Source organism: Astatotilapia calliptera, chromosome 23 (assembly GCF_900246225.1).
Source record: "Astatotilapia calliptera chromosome 23, fAstCal1.2, whole genome shotgun sequence".
NCBI classification, from domain to species: domain Eukaryota; kingdom Metazoa; phylum Chordata; class Actinopteri; order Cichliformes; family Cichlidae; genus Astatotilapia; species Astatotilapia calliptera.
This window is the reverse complement of record NC_039323.1, coordinates 21,804,570-21,822,517: the sequence shown is the minus strand read 5'-3', so window position 1 is coordinate 21,822,517 and position 17,948 is coordinate 21,804,570. Positions and strand designations below refer to the sequence as shown.

Sequence of the window (17,948 nt, the reverse complement as noted above, 5' to 3'; positions counted from 1 at the left end):
CACATTTTTATTGATATACACAGAGATGCCAAAACTCGTCATTAAGGGTACCCGGGGGGTCTGGGAACTATTAAACCCCCTAAAACTTAAAAAAACAAAAAAACAACTTGTTTTTCCTTCGTTGTCATTACTGCTATCCCAGAGGTATCAGTGGTTTCAGTGTTAGGCCTATATCCACTTGTAACAAATTAGCTATATATAAATTAACCACTTGTATAGATGTAATGAAGCTAGACCACAACAGTCTCTACACATGCTTATTTCTGCTGCAGAATTTCACATGGGCATCAATGGACCTGACTCACTTTTAGCCACTAGAGGAAATGCAGTTTTTGGCACTGGCTTCATTTTTCAGGCCCGCAGGTCAGGTTGCCCTTTGGTTAGAAACTGAATTTGATGGGGAACAGTTGGTGGACCGGTCAGAATGAGTTTGGCTCAGTTGGTGGACCGCAGAGGTCAAACAAACTGTAACTTAAGCAAATAGGAAATGGCTGCAAAAGCCCACAAAACACAAACACAAAGGAAGTTGAACAAAGCATCTAACCACTCAGGGTCACCATATAAATCTCCAGAAAAGCTACTGAGTGGGACACGTAGATGGTCTTCTATCAGTCTGTCAAATATTTTTTAAGGTTGCATAAAAAATGTAGAGCGATCACTTAGTTCAATAATGAAAACAGAAACAAGGTTCTGCTTGGTTTCTATAAGCTTCAGGCTTAGATCAGAGTTTTCCCAATTTCCACATCACATTTTGAACTTTTGGAAAAATAATGAGTATACACACAGCTTTTCCTAAATATGGAAGCCGCTGTTGCCTTAAGCTGTTTGCACAGTACATGACAAGTTGGCGTGTGACTATTTTTGCGGAAATTTGCTACTGTACTCCTTACAGTAAACAACTGCTGACACGTTTGGATAATCCATCCTTTCCACAGCAGACAAAGCACCACGCGAATCCTCCAAACGCCCAAAAGTACCTCGACAAGTTAAACAGATTGAACTCGAGAAGATCTGCCGACCTTGAGAGCAATACAGACGTTATTAAGAGGTCTTAGCGCCCGGGATACAACAAAAGTGCACCGAATATAAAGACCTCTCCTGTTCCATCTAAATAGCTTGTGACAAAGTGTGGAAAATGTCTTTGTTCTGGCATTAAGTCGAGGGTAGGAGAGGTGAGGGTGAAATCGGATAAAGGGAAGAGAAGAGAAGGAGCATCTTGAGACTGAAGATGATGAATGAAGGAGAAGAGGATGAGATAGATGCAAAAGAAAAAAAAGAATAGCGGGCCATGGAGGAAGGGGTGGGGTGTATAATCCCGATGACTGAGCCGTGTTGCACTCGCTGGGGAGGGGAACTCTGTCTCTCTTTAACTGGATTTGGGTGAGCTGCTGTTTATCGGCGTATGAGTCGCCAAGTGCTCCCTCTCAGCTGTCAAAACCATCCTAATCTAATCTGGAGACATTTCAGCCATTTGCTTTCAACACAGCACAGTACATATGGTCATGCTTGTACGCTCGTGTCAATGGGAATGAACCACAACATGTATATGTATGAGGTGGCTTTTTTTTTCAGATAGTGGGGGTCGGAGACAACAGTGGTTTTACAGCGGGGTTAGAGCAGCTTGCGACAGGATTTGGGGAGTCTGCGCTCCGGATGTGGGGACCCCATTGTGTGCGGCAGCCTGGCTAATCTTCATTACCGCACACAATGACGGGACAAGAGAATGGGGCCTTGGCTGGAAAAAGGCACGGAGAAACAAAAGAGCGGCGAGCAGCGAAAGACAGGGGAGGAGGGCCGAAAATAACAGAGGGCTAGAGGAGGGAGATAAAGAGAACAGTGAAGCGGAAAAACTCTGTTTCCTCCTCATACAGTAGCAGTCAGCGAGGGCCCGCTCGGTACCCCAATCACGTCCACACACCGTGAAGTGCAACTGTGGCGCCGTGCCCGCACTGATAAGAGCCCAAAACGGTTTGTTTTTACGTGCTGAATAAGAAGCCACAGATTCTGTTTACCCTGCTTTTGCGTTGCAAGTGTTGTGTAACTGTGCGCCTGTCGGAGCCACAGTTTAAGCCTTTGTCACTCATTACAACACCAAATCTGAGGGTTAGCTAAGAAGCAAAAAAAGGAGGAGGAAGAGGGGGTGGCAAGAAAACAAGCAAAAGCAGGTCAGTGGCACAGCCTTGCAAGGCCAAGGTGGATTTAGTTCGGGGGGGGAAGTTGCGAGTGTGCGCAAAGTTACGCAAGGGTGTGCGCATTTTTGGAGCCGCACAACAGGAGGTGGGGGCCGCTGTCGTTCTGTCTTTATTCCGGCTGTAGCTGCTTTCAAAACAAACCTGAGCGACAAAGATTAGCGCAAGCTGCTTAAAATATTGAAAGACGTCTTCTCGCCACCACCGCCACCGCTGCTTTGGGCTCCCCTCCAAGCGATAGTGTAGCGAGGGAGTGAGAGTCAGTGAGTGAAAGTGTGTGTGCGTGTGTGTGTTTAGGTTGTATGAGGATGGGCGGGGGCAGCGCGGCAGGCTGAACCCATTCACCCCTCGGTGCAGAGCGGCTGGCTTTTCAGCAGGAGTGTGAGGACTTTTCACCCCAATTTCATCATGACAATGCACAGCTGTGTGGCGGAGAAGAGGGGACTTGGGTTAGACACACTGAGAAAGGTGTTGGGAACTCATTGACTTTGGCCTTTAGGGTCTATGTTAGCCTGGTGAGTTGTACAGGTGGACACATCGAGCCAAATATCAGTAGTATCGATGCTAATGCTGGTATCGGTATTGGACAGATACTAGTGCGATGGCATCGATATTTTGTTTTCATTATCTAAGTTCAGTATGCAGCTCACTGAATTATGTTAAATAAATAATGGTTTTTTGGAAGTGGAAAACATATACCTCTGAATATCTGAACCTTTTTGAGCCGACTGTCACAATGGTTTTAATTATAGCACATTTGCAGCATATTTAAACAGAAGCTGACTCAAAGTGCTTTAGAGCGCATTTACAACCCAGGTGTTCAAAAAACCCCAAATACATGAAAAGCATGAAAATACATGAAAATGTTTTTTTTTGTGTGTGTTTGCTAATTGTTGTGAAAGGTAAAAATTACAGTGATTTAGTGATCATTAAAATGTGTTCAGAATTTTCAAATTGATTATGATTCATCTGCCTTTATAGGTTAAAAGCATCAGTATTGATATCGGTCCTGTATATACTTGGTAAATACGCCCCCTCCTCCCATCTAAGAAGAGCTTTCAGCACAAAAAAGCGGGTGATTACAGGGCAAAAGGGTGAAATCTGGATTAAAAGATGTGTTAAGATTTCGGGGTTAAAGTTTAAAGGCTGGCAAATTAATGTATTTTAAATTAACGGGAGGTCATGACAGTTACAGTGAAATGTTTCTAAGACAGGAACAAGTCCGCGCGTTTACACGCACCACCTGCTCCACTGAATATTCAGGGGAAAAAACAGCCACTTTTCTCCCACGTATAAACACACGCACACACACATAAACCCAATAAACCCTGCCTGTCTCTGTCTCTTTCTTGCTTATACACACACACACACACATAGCAATGAAAATTATTGATGTGCTCTCTTATAAAACAGTGGCTGCTCCCTGAAGTATTCCAGGCAACATCACAGGCTGAAAATAGCTGCCGACCCAAATAACTTTCCCCGCTGGAACGGAGAAGGAGCCAGACCACAGCCACTGGCGACTGGCTTTACTAATTGGCATCATTTTACAATGAAATAATATCTGGGGCAATAGACTGAATAACACATAGTGGTAAACTGGTGAGCGGGAGCGTATGCCGTGTAGCCACATGAGCTTGGAGGATGGGGGAGCGATGTAAGGGAGGGTCAGGCGGAGGGTGGGGATGCCTTCATTCTTGTTAGCATAAGTTATCAAACTGTTTTCCTCTGAAAATAAGCACAGGGAGGGAATTGGGTAGTGAAACATTTATGTGACACCATCAGTTTAGTTAAAAGATGAGGGAAAACACATCTATGGTGTTTTGCTAAGATTTGACACAGATCCCCACAGAGATAGTTTGTTTTCATTGATATAGCATTGAATAATGGATTCTCTCTTTTTTGAGAAAATGTGAGTAAAAAAGGCTACAGAAGCCACATCCGCACACATTTAAGCAAGTACACTTGGGTCTGTGCTTCAGTTTTAGGTTTGAAGGAAAAAATGAATAAATACGAATATCTGCTGTGATATAACAATGCGAAAACATGATGATGGCCATGATAACTGGTGCTACAGAAGCCAGGTGTAGATAAATTCTGTATCTGGATGTTGACGCTAGTGTGGATAAAACTTAAGGCTACTGCTGCTAGTATTGCTAAGGTTAGCCAAAATCTGACGTTGGGTGTTTGCCATATTAGGCAGAGTGCTGCACATTTCAACAACTATTTGTCGGCTAAGTTTCAGCGTTTTCTGAAGGTTGCCTTTTAGACTAGTCTAATGTTTTTTCTTCTCTGATTTAAGTGACTATAATTTAGTTGGCAGTAACATCCCATCAGGTCCAGAAGCCTAAGAGCTTTGACAAAATAGCAGTAGTTGATTGAATGCTGACTTCCTAAAAAGGGTGTTTGAGTTGTAGTTAACCTAATGCAATGTTTTAAATGATTCTTACTCTTTCTGATTTTTTGACGGTGGTTTGTTGTTCCCACCTACTTGAAATTACAACCTGTTCCCTTAACTTGATATTTTTATTTAAGTAAATTTGTGCAACTTAAGTTTCCCTTTTTTGTGTTGTAAATTTGTTGGATTGATCTAAGTTCATCACGTGTTACCAGTTGACTTAATACAATTATGTTGTTCCAACAATTCTCTTTTTTCAGTGGGTGAGGATATTTTAGTATTAATAGTTCTTCTAGTTTACAATGAAAATCATTTTATCATCAATTTCCCTCAAAAGTTGAAAGAAAATCTCTATTTCTTGCACCAAACTGCCACATTCTTTCCTTTTTTACAGCATGACCCTCACTTTACTTTTAAATGTGGGAACAAATTCTCTGTGCGGTGATTTTATTGTACAAGAGCTCCAAGGTGGACTGTGCTGTATCCATTTTTGTCCACCTTGTCCACCTCAGACTATCAGTACAAGTCCAGGTCACGCCACCTACAGAAATACTCTGATGATTCTGCAGTGGGTGAATGTATCAGTGATGGGCAATAGGAGGAGGAGTACAGTGCACTGGCGGATGATTTTATGTTTTGGTCTGGGAGGAATCACCGGCTTATAAATGTGAATAAGACCAAAGAGATGGTGATTGAAGTCAGAAGGAAGAGGATGGCTAGATGGCCTGTGTCTATTCTGGGACACTCTTTAAGCTGTGTTGGAGAGGAGGTCACTGAACAAACTGTTATCCACCTGCTAGACGGGCAGCAGATCACCTTCTCTAAAAGACTCGGTGCAACGAAAACAGAAATGGGAAATCTTTTGTACCGCATGTTATCACCATCTGTAATACAATATATCTTATAATAATGCATCAAAGAGCTATGCCTTATTTTAACGACTGCGATTCAAGCCAAATGACTAGACAGGGAGATTTTATACCCACATGCTATTCCAAAAAATCTGCATTTTCGGAAAAAAAGACAACGGTTCTGGTATTCGGATGACCCATGCTCATTTTGCTCAAGGCCCTGCACTTATGTCGACCACAAGATAGACACCACCCAAACTCCCAGTTTAGGCCACAATATCAAAATCCCCCCCACACACACACACACACACACACACACACACACACACACACACACACACACACACGTACTTCTAGGGAACAAGCGAGGGAGGAAGGCATAAATACAGATGTCTTTTGGCAGCCTAAATCTTAATTAGCACCAGGAGATTCATCTAATCAAAGGGTTGCCAGCCCATCATTAAGGCTAAAACACACAGTGCTCTCCACATACGAGAACAGAACAATGGGAAACAGAGGTATGCCGTCATGCTGATGAATGGCTCTTCCCACAGGTCTCATTAAATCACAGAAGGGCACTTCCCAGGCCGCTCGAAGAGTTAAGAAGGGTGCGCAATCTTCTCACCCCCTCTGTCTGTCAACGCTTATAACATCCTTTTTCCCCCCAAGTAAGCGTGTTAAAACATTATTTTTCATAGTGGAAAAACTGCGCTTTCAGGCTCTGACATACGGACTAATCCCAATTCAAGCTGAATCCGTCTGGTTTCGAGGAAACAAGTCATATCTTTTTCAGACAACTCAACCCTGCAGGGGCTTGGAATGACTGAAACTACATGACATACCCAGTTGGCTTGAGATATCTGTGTCTTTAGGGTAATTTGGGACCCAGTTTAATCTTCCAGAGAATTTAGCGTCAGCTGCTGACAATGGAAAACATGCTTTATCTATTTCCGAGCATCCAGCTGAGTCCTCACCCCTGGCTGCGAGCTGCCAAAACAGGTATGATGCTCTCTAAATTTTAAGTGAATGATGTGAAACAGCTTTGAGGAGGAGGATGACAGAGAAACTAATACATCGGGGTAGGCAGATTGAAACCGAATCTCATAAACGAGATGAAGGAGATAAGAAAGATAAAAGAAGGATGGGTGAAAAGGGAACAGGATGACACAAAAATACAAAAGGAGATAAAGGAAACAGAGACTGCTGCAAGAACAAATAGATCAATCATTAGAGAGATAAAGTGAGGGAGCGATATAATGACAGATGAAAATGCCCTGTCACTCTGGCCAACCGGCTGGACAGCTTCGGAGTACCAAGCCACTGCACTGGGGGAACAAGTGCAGACCGGCTTTGCATGTCAGCCAACATGCAAAGCACAGTCGGGATTGCATACAAATCTGCAAAGACCCACAAACTCCTAGGAGCTTATGTCATGCACCTGAAAGTCGAACACACCAATAACTGGCATTGTTATGTCTTTACTGGACACGCCGAGTCCGACCTCAATCTGAGATAACATCCTTTTGTAATACTTTTACAGCACGTCGTCGACAAGGTCTGCCGTTGTTCTTCACTGCTGACTGTCCTGCTTTATAGGCCATCCAGCCGGTTTCAGAGAGTGTCACGTCCTTGCCGCTGTCACCACAGAGAGCTTAGAGCCGTGATTGATGACTTCAGATGACATCAACAAGCAGCGGTGTTTACTCTGGGCAAATTGCCCTTGTCTCCCCCACCCCCCTTTCCATCTCTTTTTGCCCCTTTCTCTTTTGCAATCTTTGAAGCGAGATGGTCCACATGTCTGGATTTCTGGTTTCTGGATGGCTAGAAGTCTCTCGGGGTGGGATTAGCCTCACAGACTGACAGCTAAACAAACAAATAGTCCAAAACTGGTCTTCCTGCTTGCTGAGGCTGCCTAGCAACAGGTAGGCTGGAGGAGGGGGATGCAACGCTTCAAACGCTACAGCCGATTATGGCTCCAAAATGCCTGGACATTGTGTGGATGTGTGGGCTTTATTAAAGCCAAGGGATTTCTGAATATGTGAGCATCCAGGAAGACTAAACACTCGGTTTAGTAACACTTGGTTTTCTTAGTTACTTTCTGTTGTTACTCACAGTTTTTTTTAAAACTGTCAAGGTCTTTTAGATTGCATTCTACTATTTGAATAAAATAAAACAAACAAGGTGGGATTTAACTCCAGCTGGGTGTAGCGAGAAAGAAATGTTTAATGTGCCAGCAGCTACCTGGCAACAGTGTAGGATTACCTTAATATTTACTTGTGACTGCAACTGGAAATCTGTGACTAAATTCATCAGTGTGATATAAAATACCACTGGAGATCCGATTGGAAAGGTAGGAGTGAAATCAGAGTACACATTCTCATTGAAAAATACAACAAGAAACGTGTGCAAACACACCTGGAAACACAGTATATAAGGCAAAAACAGGGTTTGTACAGTACTAAACATCTTAAAAATGAATATTTGGTGTGAACTCTCTTAGGCAGCTTTCTTGTCATTTCTTTAAGTCGTCTTCAGGAATAGTTCTCCAGGCTTCTTAAAGGACATTCAAAGCTCTTCTTTGGATGTTTCTGCCTTTTGTTCTGTTCTCTGGCAACATGATCCCACACTGCTTCAATGATGTTACGCATTTTCATTTGAAAATGCAGTTTTCTCTCCGTTTTGGCCTCGCGTCCACACTGAGACGGCATTTTCACTCAAGGAAAACGCAGTGTTTTGAAAACGCTCTCGAAAACGCATACTTTTGAAAACGGTGCTTTCACATCGCAGTGTGGACAGCGAAAACTGAGACTTTTTGAAAACGATGACACATTTAAGTCATGTGACTAATTAAACAAAGATAGCAGAGGGCATTATACAGCAGTTGTTTTGTTTGCTCTCAATTTTGATAGCCGCATTAAAGATTAATATCAGTCTGTACATGCTTCAGATAGCTTTTCTTCAAATCTTTAATTCTCACTCGCTTTTGCAACTTTGTACTTTTGTACTTTTGTGTTACTCGCAGCAACAACTCCACCTCATTGTTAGTCCATTTAAAAAACTCGGTGCTTTTCCTCAACAGTTTGCTGCAACTTTTCAAAGAGCCAGAAAGTAAATAAACTGTAGACACAAATGAGGCAGGTTCGAATCGCCTTGCGTTTCACGCATGCGCAGTACTGGAACATAAGCGTTTCCGGCCGCTTCAATGTGGACGCACAACTCTGTGAAAATGACTGAAAAGGCTAGTGTGGACGCGGAGCCCTTTCAGATGAAAATGCCATTTTTAAATCTATCCAGGCTAGTGTGGACGTAGCCTAAGGGACACTGATCCATGACTGAGAATACTTTACTGTATTTTTCTGTCCAGGTATGATTTTACTGCATTGACAGTGTTTTGGGGATCATTGTCGGGCTAAAAAATGAAGCTGTGGCCAATCAGATGATTTCCAGATGGTTTTGCATGGTGGATCAAAAAACTGACTATACGTTTCAGTTTTTAATGACACATGCACACCATGCCGAGATATGACAAGGTTCAACTAACAGCTCTTTGAGAATCACCTGTTGGTGCAAAAATACAATTTTACCTGTCAAACTGTGTTACGTGTGGCATTTTTCATAGATTTAGCTAAAGAAATTGAAACAAATTGTGCTTTTATGACAGGCTGCTAGTGAAAAAGTGCCTAAAGACACAATTTAAAATTGGTTTTCCCACAAAACTGGCTCATCCCTTCACTTAGGAGCCTTTCTTATGCTTGAATGAGTCATAGACACATGTTAAGAAAAAAAAATCTGAAAAAGGTACAAGGACTGGGATGAAAAGGAATGAAAAAGCAGTCAAAGCCCTTCAGAAAGCCTGGAGAACTATTGGTCAAAACCACTTTAAAAAATTACAAAAAAGTCATTGGAAGCAAAATATAAAGAAATGAGGGGTAGTTCAAGACTTTTGCACAGTACTCACCTGTCATCTGTGCATTTTTTGCCTCACAGTTTTTTTTATAAAGTTAGTGAGTAAACTAAACAGGGAAAAAATATTAAATGGGTTAAACAGTAAACTATCCCTAACCCCCACTGGAACGTATCAGCTATTGACTGATGACTGTGAGTCGGGGGATAATGGCCAATCTTTTTCACTTTCCTACCAGCAGGTAGGACTTCCTCTGCCATGTGCCAATCATTGTTTGCAGATACAGGAAAATTTCAAAAAGTTACTTAAAAGCAAAATCTTCATCTTTCAGTGGCCAATTTTTTTTGTAAATGCCTTTTTCCTACTGATTCTGCATATTCATAAAAAAGCATGTGTTTATAGAGATTAACCTAACCTTAACCCTAAATGGCTCACCTGACCTTGTGGATTTTAAGGCCTTCAAGAAATGTTTCTGTAAAGCTGACTGCCTCCTGGCTTCAGGTCAGAACACTTTTAACTAACCAAACAACATCATAAGTCTGGCTGTGATTATTTTGCTAAATCCATGTTTTAGAGTTTTGCTATGCTTGTTATGAGAAGGCCAAGACTACATATCTTCCTGCCAGCATCCACTGATACATGCTTAATCTGCTCGCTCATGATCGGAGCTGCAAACATGGAGCTCACTGTCATCCTACCCTTTCACGGCAATAAACTTTATTGAAATAGCAGAAGGAAAACTATTTTTCGGCTTTATTCGTGACACGCTCCCTGTTAAAGGGCCTTTATTCAGCTTTGTGCCAAATTTTGATTGCGTAACTCCTGAGTTCAACTTTTTGTAGTGAGACTGACTTTAAATGAGGGTTAGAGCAGGGCAAATCAAACAAGGCGGCTGTGACTTCGTCAAAAGTGCCTTCTCAGAATTTGTCAAAGAGCAAAGAAGGGAGACAGCGAGAGAGAGACAGTCAGGAGATAAAGAGAGAGGGAGAGAGTTGGTGGTGATTCCAAAGCATAAAATGAGTGTCTGAGACTTCTCTTCCTTTCTCTTTCCTCCCTGCGGTTGCCAAGCCGGATGGCAGCAGCGAAGCATGTCGGATCACTGTAAGGTGCTGTAACGGCTTCCCGATTTCGCCTCAAATGATGTGAAAATCATTGCCAAGCCATGTGTGGTGGTGTGAGGCGAAAAAAATGACTAGCTTCTCTTCTCACTGTTAATCAAACCTGGGGTGGCAGAGCGTTTCGCAGACGGAAGCCATACATAAAGATGTGCTTGTTCACCGCTCTCCCTCCACCAACACCCCCAACCCCACCAACCCTCTGCCATTTTCTCCTACACCACCTACTCTGGCTTTTCTCTCACGCGCCAGTCACCGGAGAGTCAGACAAATGAATACTTCCTCTTTTTCATCAGCGCTTCCCACCTTTTCATCAACGCCCATAAAGCAGTAGCCGGCACCTATCACTGGCAATTGCCTCTCGGCTGCTTGAGTGATGAGACAGAGGTGGCAGAGTTCACTAAGTGCTCTTATGGCAGAATGGATGTTACTGGGTCAGAGGGTCGCTCGTACATCTCATTACACAGGATACACAGACGCACACAAACCTGTGCACCTGCCCGCGACTGTGTGTGCATACAAAGAAAATGCATCCTGACGTGAAATGATGAGCCTGTGGCCCCCGCGTGTAGCAGCAAACACTCAGGCCTGTGCAATACACACTAGGCTCTAACCTCTAGACACGAGTGCTGTGCAATACTGCAAATTTTGGTGTCAATCCTATACCAGGTAAATACAGGGTCTGTATTGCTGATACTGACACCAGCACCTTTTATAAAGCACTAGAGCAGTGAGACATTATTTTTACTTTCCACAACAATTAGTTAACACAAAAAAACACACTGTAAAACCTTTCTGCTTTTCATGTATTTTGAAACTGCTTTTAGTTTTTGGAGACCTGGGTTGTAAATGTTTCTGTCTCTTAAGCACTTTGGATCAGCTTCTATTGTTTAAGTGTGCTATAGGCTATAAATAAAATAGACGTGACAGCCAACACAGAAAGGTTCAAATGTTTTTCTTCTTCAAAAGAATGAAAATAGAAAAAAAAAAAATTTTAAGGACAGAAACAAAATATCGATCCTATCACGCTGGTATCGATCTGATACCGATACCAGTGTTGCTATCGATACTAGCGATATTTGGATCTATGCGCTCACCTCTACTAGACATTAAGAAAAAGGTAAAAATAATGAATGACATGCATGTAAGCGCAATGCAGCTCCTCCAAAATGACTATCTCATCAGCTTTTGCTGTGTCTGCTAATTAGATGAACTTGTTGCTCTTTAACTACACACACACATTTATCAGAATGATAACCTTGTGGCTGAAAACATTTAAGAAGAGTCCAGCAAAGACGCTGCATTGTGTGCAACGGCGCACAAAGACTCCCTTTCATGCCTCGCTGCGTCACGGGCCAGCAGGCTATGTCAAACACATTCTACGTGACATCCATCTCCAAGATCTCCTGCTTGATCTCGGGTTAAAAAACAAAACACCGCAAGGAATCAATTCCGAACTCCAGCATCATGAGGTAGCACATGAATATGGAAGACGGCTGAACAGAGCCAGACGTCAGCTAAACTAAAACACAATTAATGTTTCTCTCCCTCCCTCCACCCTCGCCTTTTTGGAGAAGGCCCAAACTCGATTTCGGGGAATTCCGCATCTCATACTTAAGAGTTGATGTGACATTTTAATAAAGCAACACGCCGGGAACGAAAAAACACTCGCAGGAACTCTTCTGAGACAAATAAGATTAAGTCCCGGGTTTGTCCTTCCTCTGCCTTGCTGAACTGTGCCGGCTACAGGATTGATTTAATTTTAATTTGCATAAAATTACATCAGATCTCAGGCGGCGAAAGGTCACGGAGAACACGCGAGACCTGTTCCAGAGCTTCATTACTTGAGACAAAGGTCCAAAAAAGTGGTGGATGCAGGTACTCCACGAAAGCCCCACGGAGATCAAAAGATCCATACTGTGTCAAATCTATAAGCAGGAAGAAAATAAGGGGGGAAAGGGGGGGGGGGGGGGGGGTTGAGCGAAAGGGGAAAACCAGGGATGGAGGAAGACAGGAAGGTGGGCGGCGGGAGCGCAAGTTGGCTGCTCTCCCCAGCATGCCTGCTGTGTGTGAGAAAGCAGCTGTGGCCTACTGAGGATTACATAACATACTGGGACACACACACATATCCAAGGCTGCACGTGGATGCGTATGGATGTGCGCGGTTCCTTCGCTCTCTCAGTCCTCACCGCTGTCTCTCTATAGGAGGATGGTGTTGGGGTGAGTGGGGGTATTTTCTCTATGTTTCTTTGGCCCTGACTCCAGCTTAAACGAGCCCAGTGTGGTGCGACTTTTCCCTCTGACTCAAAATGTGAAACGACTCCATCCATCAGCATCCCTACTTCTTCTGAGCATCAGGACATCCTGCTTCTCCACCCTTTTGATTGTCTTTCTATATGTGCGCCTCACTCCTGGGGTGGGGGGGGGGGGTTCAAACCCACCAGACTGTGAAATGCAAAATCTTGCAGTGGAGAGAATGTGCATGCTCTGCAACTTCCTCCACCTCTATCCTCCGCCCACCCCCCCACTCAGTCCCAGACGGAGTCGCCTTCGCTGCCAGTTGGATGTAAGTGGATGCATCTGAGCAAGCGGGCTCGCTTATGGAGGTTGCGGCTGCCATGAACAGCCTGTCCTCATATAGGAGCTCCATAATGCACCGTCAAGCAACGTGCAGACATTTTGCTTGTGCAGGCAGTCGCACTACATGTGTGTACTCTGTGTGTGTGTGCTGAACCTCTGAGGGATAATATATGTGTTGGAGGGTATAAAGTGTGTCCCGAGGTCAATGACCGAGAGCCATCAGTGGTGTCCTGTTACAATCCTGCCCATCAGGGTCAGGTGCGGTGGACTGGGACACGTCATCAGTGGAGACTGAAAAATCCATCATGTCGGCCTGAAATCTGATCCAGATGTTTTTTTTCTTCTTCTTTTTTTTTTTTTTACAGATGCTGGCAAACCGACAGCAAAAGCCAACCAAGGCTTTCTCTGACCAAAATGCCAGTTTACAAAGGAGCCTAAACAAGCATGGGAAAGAGAAGCCAAGACAGCGAGACAGCAGAATAACACGTGCGCTCTTTGCTTTGAGAGAAACTGGGTCCCACAAATAATAAGTGCGCTCTGACCGGCTCTGCTTGTTCCAAATCCAGCTCAGCCCCGCACTTTGTTCCAACTCTGAACAGCCAACTGTACGGGGATTTGGAAGCGAGACAGCGCGCAGTTCAGCTTGGCACTATTAGGTTCAATAATGGAACAAATAGCAGCCTCAAATGTACCATCTGCAGACCTCCAAAAACACTTTACTGCTTTTCTTCTCCCCATCCCCCTATAACCGGCTGAATCATGCCTCGCAGACACCAACAGGGGACACAGTCATCACTCTTGCCATCGCGTCTCAGGGACCCATTTAGGGGCCGACAACAACGGCCTCCTATCTCGCCATCAGGCCGCCGTAAAAGCATCGAATTCTAAATTGTGCCTGGAATACAGAGGGGACCGCTCAAACTGCAGGGCCTCGGCTGGAGACGGAGCTTTTAAGGCAAGCCACAGCTCATAATTCCTGTATTCAGGGGAGCTCAGTGGCATCTTCATGCTGCTACGATGAGCACAATGATCGATTTGCAAAGCTCAAATCCTTTTGCTCTCAAGGCTGCAGGGATCTTCTTATCTAAACTATAGATAGTTTTTCCAAAAGAAGAAGAAACCTTCTCCTCTGGTGATTTTTAATGGGGCTGGAGGCTTTGAATGCTTTGAGGAAAGCATGCATCTTGTAAAGCAACTGAGAGGCGACTGTAAAAACTGCATGCCTGAGAGTCGGGATAATGACAACACACTTGAGTTGGACTTGACAATGTTACTGCCCCCAAACTCTAAACTGTTACTATAGAAGGAAAATGTTCTTTTGTTTTGCGCCCATCTTTACATGTTTTACAGCTTATACACCAGAGACATCAAACATAAGGCCTGGAGGCCAGAGTCTGAAGGCACTGGATGGTTTGGGAAAATGTGAAGGAAGGCATTCATTTTGGACTTTTAACTATATTTCAATAGGATTTAAAGCTTTTCCTACTCATAAAGAGCTCTAAAATGGCCATTCACAATAACCAAAGTAATTAAATTATAGATTTCAGTAATTTTCATTCTGAGACTACACCCAACTCTTAACTGTTACAACAGAAATGAAACGTAACAGTTAGCTTCATTTGTGCACATCATTACATGATTTACAGATATCCAACTTATTTTACATTCCTGGCAACATACAGACCACTTTGATCCTATGTGGGCCGGACTGGTGAAACTCCAGTTTCAGAAACTGAGGTACACATTTAATCAGTGAGACATCTTAATATAAGAAAAAAGTGCAGGACTCTTTGGACTTAAATTGGAAGAGGTAATTTTTTTAAATTACAAAAATCTACAATTTCATTTCTTTGGTGTGTTGTGAATGGACATTTTGGCGGTCTTTATCGGTACATAAAGCTGTAAAACTTGTGAAAATACAGTTAAAAGTCCAAAAGTTATGTCCTCCCTCACATATTCCAAAGCCATCCACTGGGCTGGTTTGGAGTCTCTGCCAGGTGAATTTTGGCCCTGGCAGGTGTAAGGTGTAAGGCAGGTGGTGTTATGTTTAACACCACCTGCCTTACACCTTAGTAGGCCAACAAGCATTTCCATTTTGCTACAATTCTTCTAGAAGCAAAGTCTTAAAAGTCAGCAGCCATCTCTGGATTTGTGTTGCCTCCCAAAACCAAAGCGAGGATCTTTCACTTGTTAGACCAGACACAATGGAGCCACTTCCAGTCAAAAACACTAAACAAAAGAACATTTAAAAAGTAGAACCTCTCTCAGTTACATTTCTACATTAAGTTAACCTTACTTATGAGAAAGTAAAATATGCAAATCTTGTACAAAACAAGTAACATCAATTTAAGAGGAGGTGAGTCGTACTAGCTGTTTATTGTGAGTGTGCAACAGTTAGCTTTGTGGGGGTGTGGGGGTTCCTAAGCAACCCCCAGAGACTGCTCTGGGTTCAGTTTAAAAAGTTTAAAAAGTTTTAAGTATTTAGCGCTATCTTGTAGTAGTTTCATTCAATTCCATTTAGTTTAACTTATATTACGCCAAATCACAACAACAGTCGCCTCAAGGCATTATTTAGTATTTGTCTTTTTTTTTTGTCTCTCTGTTTAATGCCTCTGGTTTGAAGTTAGCCAGCTAACTTTAACTTAACTACACTGCATGTGGGCAATTTGCAGGCAAGGCAACATCACCAAGGTCCCAGAGTTGTATTAGCCAGAAGAAAGGCAGGTCACGGTCAGTTTGATCTTTCCATTTAGCCCAGGCTGAGGGCAGATTCAGTCACAGAATTCATCTATGAAATTACGTTTACCATTTTTTTTAAAAAATCCCAAAACTACAGCTAATCACACAAAATGATGCCAGACATCCTGGCAAAAAACGAGCCGATCTAAATCTAAAACAGTCAAAGACCAAACAGAGCCCATAAACAGCGATTCCAATAAAAGAGAGCTGACATTTCCCACCCTCACAGAGAAGAGCTTTGCCCACATATCCAGCTGTCTTCTCTCTTCCATTTGCATTAGGTATTGATTTTAAAATGCAGGCTGTGGGTGAGAAGCAAGAGAGAGCGAGAGAGAGAGAGAGGGGGGGAGAGGGAGAGAGAGAGATATTCACTCCATATGATGCCCCCCACATGCAATTTAAGAAAAAAATCCCCTGACAGGAGGATAGGCAGGGAGTTGGAGACTTGTTATGAAAAGATGCGTCGGTGGCTAACAGTAGGATGCCAATTAGGCTGCTTGGCCACAACCAGTCACGCACCGGTTTCTCCCTCTTTCTCTCTCCATCCCCTCCCTCCCTTTACTCGTGGAGCATAGAAGTGGGGAAAAACTCAAGCTCATATTTCATGAACAATACCGGCATCAGATTTCTGTGCTGTGATTTTTTTTTCTCCCCCTCCTTGTCCGGTAATTCAAGTGCAGCATGGAAAGCATCCTCTCCAGCATCAGCATCATCAGCAGCAATGCAGGTGGGCTCTTATTTGGACACACAAATGGAAAAGAGGAAAGTAGGAGGCATGTTTGGGGGAAGATGTCCCTCCTCTGAGTGACAGGGGGACACCAAACCGAAGCAGTGAAGGGGGAAAATGTAAAAATGAATCATTTGTTCGTTAAAAAAAACTCCGATTTGAAGATTTTTTTTCTAACACACACACCCACACCATCATCACCACCACGCAATGAATAAATAAACCCAGCTCTGGTGCCATTTTTTAAACAGTTTTACAAACTAAAGAAGAAAGAAGAAGAAGAAGAGACGCGTAAGCGCAGATGGCGTGAAGTCTCTCCGCGCACCCCGGCGCCATGTGGCCGCGTGAAACCCAAAGCTTTACACAGCATCTCTCCGTAGACACCCGCTGAATTTGATGAAGCAAAAGGGGGATTTAAAAAATATGAACAAATAAAAAAATGTGGACATTACTGGTGACAGCTTCTTCCCTCACCTCCTTCTTCCCGTTAACACTTAAACTGCTGCTACAGAGCCAGACGCGTTGGGGGATCTATTATGGATAGGAGAGGGGAATTCTTTTCGTGCACGAGGGTTCAAACCTGAGTAATCTGAAGGTTGCAAATCTATTATTTACGTCTAATTCACTCCCTGTTCGAGTGCTCATCTTCACCTCCCCTTACATCATATTTGACAGCTTTATTACGCGCTGCTTTGCGTCCGCATTTTATCCACTTTGCTCATTTATCGGGAAAAACCTGCCAGATACACGAGTGCGTGTTTCTTCTTTTTCTTTGAAAGTTGTGCATCCCGAGCGCAAATTTGCGAGCTCGCGGCTGAAGCTGGCACAGCCGATGCTGAAAGCTGAAAGTTGACACGTACCTGCTGCCAGTTCTCCTCCAGCGAAGGCATGGCCGAGAAGTAGCCGGTGTCGTGCACGAGCTGAAGTTCCTGAAAGATACTGTGGTTCGCCAAGACATCCATGCTTTACGCTCTGGTGATGGGAAAACAAGAATGATCCACAGGGAAGGGGGTGGGAAGCAGAAGAAGAAGGAGAAGAAGAGGAAAAATCTATATATGTGTGTATGTGCCTCCTCTCTGGGCTCTGTCAGACCTCTAAATCCACTTCTTTCATATTAGTCCTTAAACAGGGACGTTAACGGCTGAGCGAGGCGGCTGGCTTCCCCGTACCTGCGCGCATTCTCGGGAGTCGGTGCGTAAAGAGGAGGCTGGAGGTGATGGAGGCTCCATGCGTATCCGTGTTGCCAAAATAGACACGGGATAGGGGAACCGAAGGAGGGGGTGGGGCTTGGTAAACGAAGGGGCGTGGTTCGGCTTGTCAGTCAAGCCCCTTTTAAGGCGAATGGGCGGTTCGGGAGGCGTTAGAGCGGCTGGGAGAGCGTGCAGAGGCGGGGTTGGAGGGGGGGTTTCGCCGGGCAGGATTGGCTCCCGTGTCCAGTCACTCAC

The 17,948-nt window shown here is 43.8% G+C and overlaps 1 protein-coding gene across 1 annotated transcript in view; it reads right to left on the bottom strand.

The window, feature by feature from the left end:
- Positions 1–17,747, bottom strand: part of LOC113015963 (Krueppel-like factor 7) — a 46,762-nt gene extending 29,015 nt beyond the window's left edge. Inside the window, exon 1 of the mRNA XM_026158358.1 lies at positions 17,364–17,747. Within this exon, the coding sequence (XP_026014143.1) occupies positions 17,364–17,465 (102 nt within the window). The 5' untranslated portion in view covers positions 17,466–17,747. The remainder of the gene's footprint in view (positions 1–17,363) is intronic.
- Between the last annotated feature and the right edge of the window lie 201 nt (positions 17,748–17,948).